We start from the raw sequence: 4,596 nt of genomic DNA, 5'->3' as shown, positions 1-4,596 counted from the left end.
AGGTTGTGATCTTCAACATTTTTCCACCTAGATAAAATGCTGAATAGGTGAAAGATGATATTAAAAATATCAGAAATGCATGACTTTTCTGATTGAAATTGTTCCACAAGTTCTAAGCACAATAAATTGATAATCCCCAGCTGTGCACTATTCAATGCAGCTCAATATGTAGAATATCAGTGATAAAGAGAGCTTCCTAAGCACTAGATGCTGGCAATAAATAGAAGCACACCGAGGGTCTACTGAAGATGGTTTATTGAAAGATTTCTTTATAGAGGTATATATGGGGTGAGGACACTACAGGGAATGCAGAAGTGCTCAGAAACCTATGGCAGGAAGGGAGGACATCATTAGAAAGAACGACATGGGATAGTAGGCTTCTACAACAAAAACATCTATATTTTTCCTTTGCATAACCATTAATCACTAAGAAAAATAAAAAATAATAGACAATAAATGATTGTGTAAATAACAGAAACAATATAAGATTTCTAAAAAATTAATTTTATAAAATATGCAAAATCATCTATAAAAATGGCAACATATTTTTAAGAGATATGAGAAAATATTTTATGAAAAGACAATATAACACATGGTTACATTGAATATACTTTATAAATACGGGAACTTTCATAAACTGTATGTAAATGCAATGAAATTTTAAACAAATTCTTAATAGGATGTAGATTGCAGTATTTACACAAAAAAGCAAAATCTCAGGTTTATAATTGGATATAATAGGTGCCTGTATAATTATTGTAGTTGAACAATAGTCTTTCTATAGGACTCATATCTGTTATAATTGGTATGTGTTATGAGACTACATTTTGATAACAATTTCTATTCTTTTTCTCTGTTTTTGTTTTTAGTTAGACATTGATGTCTACTTCTGTACCTATTTTTCTCTATTTAGGTTTGTATCTAAGAATTATACCTATATATTTGGTTTCACAAGATCTCAATGATTTCAATAAAATAGAGTCAGGCCTATGAGCCAATCTTCTTGCAGAACTATTGGAAGCCTCTTCTAAACCTCTCATTTTTTCCTTTGCATACCAGTATGTCTATCCTCAACACCTCTGAAATTGAAATCTCTATTTTCTATTTGGTTGGGATTCCAGGTATGGAGCCTGCCAACATTTGGCTCTCTATTCCCATATGTTTCATGTACATTGTTGCCATCCTGGGGAATTGTACCATCCTGTTCTTCATAAAAACAGAGTCTTCTCTGCATGAACCCATGTACTACTTTCTCTCCATGTTGGCTCTCTCTGACCTGGGACTATCCTTCTCCTCTCTACCTACCATGCTAAGGGTTTTCTTGTTCAATGCTCCAGGAATTTCCCCTGATGCCTGTATTGCCCAGGAGTTTTTCATTCATGGATTCTCAGCTATGGAGTCATCTGTACTTCTCATTATGTCTTTTGATCGCTTTATTGCCATCTGCAACCCTCTGAGATACACCTCCATCCTAACCAGTGTCAGAGTCCTTCAAATTGGAATTGTGTTTGCTCTCAAAAATTTGCTGATGGTCCTCCCTTTCCCTTTCACTCTAAAACATCTAAGATATTGTAAGAAGAGTCTCCTGTCCTATTCCTACTGCCTCCATCAGGATGTCATGAAGTTGGCCTGCTCTGACAACAAGGTTAATGTCATCTATGGCTTATTTGTGGCTCTCACAGGCATTCTAGACTTAACATTTATTTTCATGTCCTACATTATGATAGTGAAAGCAGTGCTGAGCATAGCATCACAAAAGGAAAGGTTCAAGGTCCTCAATACATGTGTTTCCCACATCTGTGCTGTGCTCATCTTCTATGTGCCCATTATCTCCCTAGCTGTCATCTCCCGGTTTGCCAAACACAGTTCCCCACTCATTAAGATCCTCATGGCTGATGTTTTTCTGCTGGTGCCTCCATTGATGAACCCCATTGTGTATTGTGTGAAAAGCCAGCAGATAAGAAATCTGGTCCTACAAAAACTGTGCTGGAAGAAAAGCTGATGAGAATGTTTAACCATCTGAAAACTCAGTGATCAAGTGGAATGAATCAATAAGGAACCAGACCACATATTAATCACTTCACAGTATCATCTCTCTACATGTTTGTTATGATTGAAGAATCACACTTGAAAATTTGTTGGTTTGAGATTTAGACTTGGTGCTGTGATGTAAACAGAAAGTATGTTTGGGTTCTACTTTCACCCAGCTAGCTTTACCAGGCCTATGAACATAGGGTGTTCTTGTCATTTTCATCACGATTAAAGGAATATTCTATGCGCTTATTTGAAAATTAATAGTATATACTTGTATGACAACTATATAGTGACCAGAAATGACCAAAGATTACTCTTTTCTTTATTTACAATTTTTATTTTCAATACATAATTTTGACATCTATGACATATGCACTGCTGTCAGAAACTGAAATTATGATAAACAACCACACTCTTACACATGAACCAATCAAACAAATATGTACACATGAAAAGTTTACAAAAATAATATAAACATTGCTTTTATTTACCAGTTCATTTGTTTCAATATTTCCTTCCTGAGCATTCAAATTTTGTTATCTACTCATTTAGACAATTTCCTGTCTAATTTAGACAGCTATTCAATTTAGACAGTTTCCTGTCTTTGAGGTTTCTATGAGAATTCTGCCTAATGACAAAGATTCTCTCCTTAACCCAAATCTGCTCAGTTTCCTCTGAATTTTCTTCTCAGCTAGGTCCTGACTTTGGACTTTCATGTTTGTCTCCATATTGTCCAATTTTAGCAAGAACCAAACCCTACTAAATCAATTTAACCAGATCCCTCAACCTCCATATCTAATTACCCTAGACATACAAATGGATTCCTCATACTCTACCAGTCTCTCATGTCTTATCACCTGAGGCATGCCTTCATGAAGAATCCTGTTAGTTGAGTTGAACCCAAATCCCCTCTACCTCTGATGTTTCCTTTTCCATACATTAACCTATCCTTCCAGCCCTACTTTTTCTTTATAAATTTTTACTTTGCCTTGTTTGTTTTGAGTTGAGCACAATCTCTCCACCCTATGACAAAAATCTCATTGTCACAATCCCTATAACTATCATGATAGTCTTCCTGAATAAAGTTTTTCTTACTGTGTCTCACAAGTATCATTAATGATTTTTTAACAGTTGTGGTACCATAATTCAAGATCATATTAATCACTGGACCCCCAATACTCTCACTTGGAACCCTATGTACACAAGTTAGGCCTGAGGACTAGCTTGCCTGGGTCTGTCACTGCTATTATCACCACCAGTGCCTGTGTGTACCACCTACTGACAAAGGACCAGTTCACTTGGCCCCACCACCCACATCAAAGGTGACTTAACTTATTATAGAAGTTGGACTGCCATACACCTGTACTTGTCACCTAGGAGCCTGTTGACAGGCCCACCTCTCCATCCCCAGCAAAGCCTTATCACAGCCTCCACAAACAACCTCAGCCTAAGCCACAAAGAAACATGCAGACTCTGCTAACATTGAATATAGCTGAGGAAATTAATTAAGCCTATGCTACTACCCCACCCAGAACCAAAGCCAAAGCACCCTACCAAGCCACAATTATAGATACATCTATTGAAAAAAATTTATCTCTATGAAAACTACTCAATAAATTGGAAGAAACAATTGTTACACCAGATGTGCATATATCAACTAGGGGAACAAGAAACATGCATAAACAAGGAAACATGACAACCTCTAAAGGAACATAATAATTCCCCAGTAACAGACCTCAAAGGAAAGAAAATCTATGAAATGCCTGAAAAGAAATACTCAGCAAGAATCAAGAAGGCACAGACAGTACAAAGAATTCAGAAAAAAAATTATAATTTGAATGAGAAATTCAAAATATAGATATCATATAAAAAACAAACAGAAATCCTGAAACTAAAGAATTAAATAAATGAAATTAAAAAATACAATCAAGAACTTTAGCAATAGACTAGATCAAGCAGAAAGAATTCCTGAATTTTGTTGTGCATCACAGCACCAATCAAATATCATATCAAATTAACTCCCATCAGATCTTTGGAAGCTGACGATTCATGCTATCATAAAACCATACAAAACAAAATTTATTACATGGGACTGAATGAACTCATGAAGGATAATAATGAGTTTAGTTTTAGAACACAGCTGATTCTTTAATGTTCTATTTTCTGGGTATAAGGAATTCCTTTCCCTTTTTTCTTAAACCATATATGACTTACAGAAATTTAGTAGATTATATTTTGTAAACAAAAATGATACATTTATCTTTTCTCCCTACCTGATCCCTCCAGAATTGAGACTTTCATTGAGTACTCTTATATCTATGGCACTATTGTTATTTGCATATAAGTTCAATGAGAATTTGTAACAGGGTACAATTGGAAACATCATTTATATTAACAAGGTTTTATCTGTAAGTTATACCTGAGAATGATTTGCTTAGAATAAAATTTACGGAACTAAGGTTGACTTTATGGATCCAATGCTCATAAAGCCCTCTTTGAAAAACCAGATTGATACTTGCCTGGCTCATTCAATTTTTGGAAGGCCTAGGGACCTCAGGGTAT

General features: G+C 35.4%; 1 protein-coding gene across 1 annotated transcript; it reads left to right on the top strand.

Annotated features, from left to right (window-relative positions):
• Positions 1-1,054: 1,054 nt before the first annotated feature.
• LOC105883422 (olfactory receptor 51A4-like) lies at positions 1,055-2,002 on the top strand. Its single transcript, XM_012786491.3, has one exon. The coding sequence runs from the start codon at positions 1,061-1,063 to the stop codon at positions 2,000-2,002; it is 942 nt and encodes a 313-aa protein (XP_012641945.1). The 5' UTR covers positions 1,055-1,060.
• Positions 2,003-4,596: the final 2,594 nt, after the last annotated feature.

This window comes from Microcebus murinus, chromosome 4 (assembly GCF_040939455.1).
Source record: "Microcebus murinus isolate Inina chromosome 4, M.murinus_Inina_mat1.0, whole genome shotgun sequence".
In the NCBI taxonomy this organism is placed as follows: domain Eukaryota; kingdom Metazoa; phylum Chordata; class Mammalia; order Primates; family Cheirogaleidae; genus Microcebus; species Microcebus murinus.
The sequence above is the reverse complement of the archived record's forward strand: the minus strand, read 5'-3'. Positions and strand labels throughout refer to the sequence as shown.

Excerpts from the sequence above, each read along its gene's own strand:
- LOC105883422 (XM_012786491.3), top strand. The coding sequence starts at position 1,061 with ATGTCTATCCTCAACACCTCTGAAATTGAAATCTCTATTTTCTATTTG.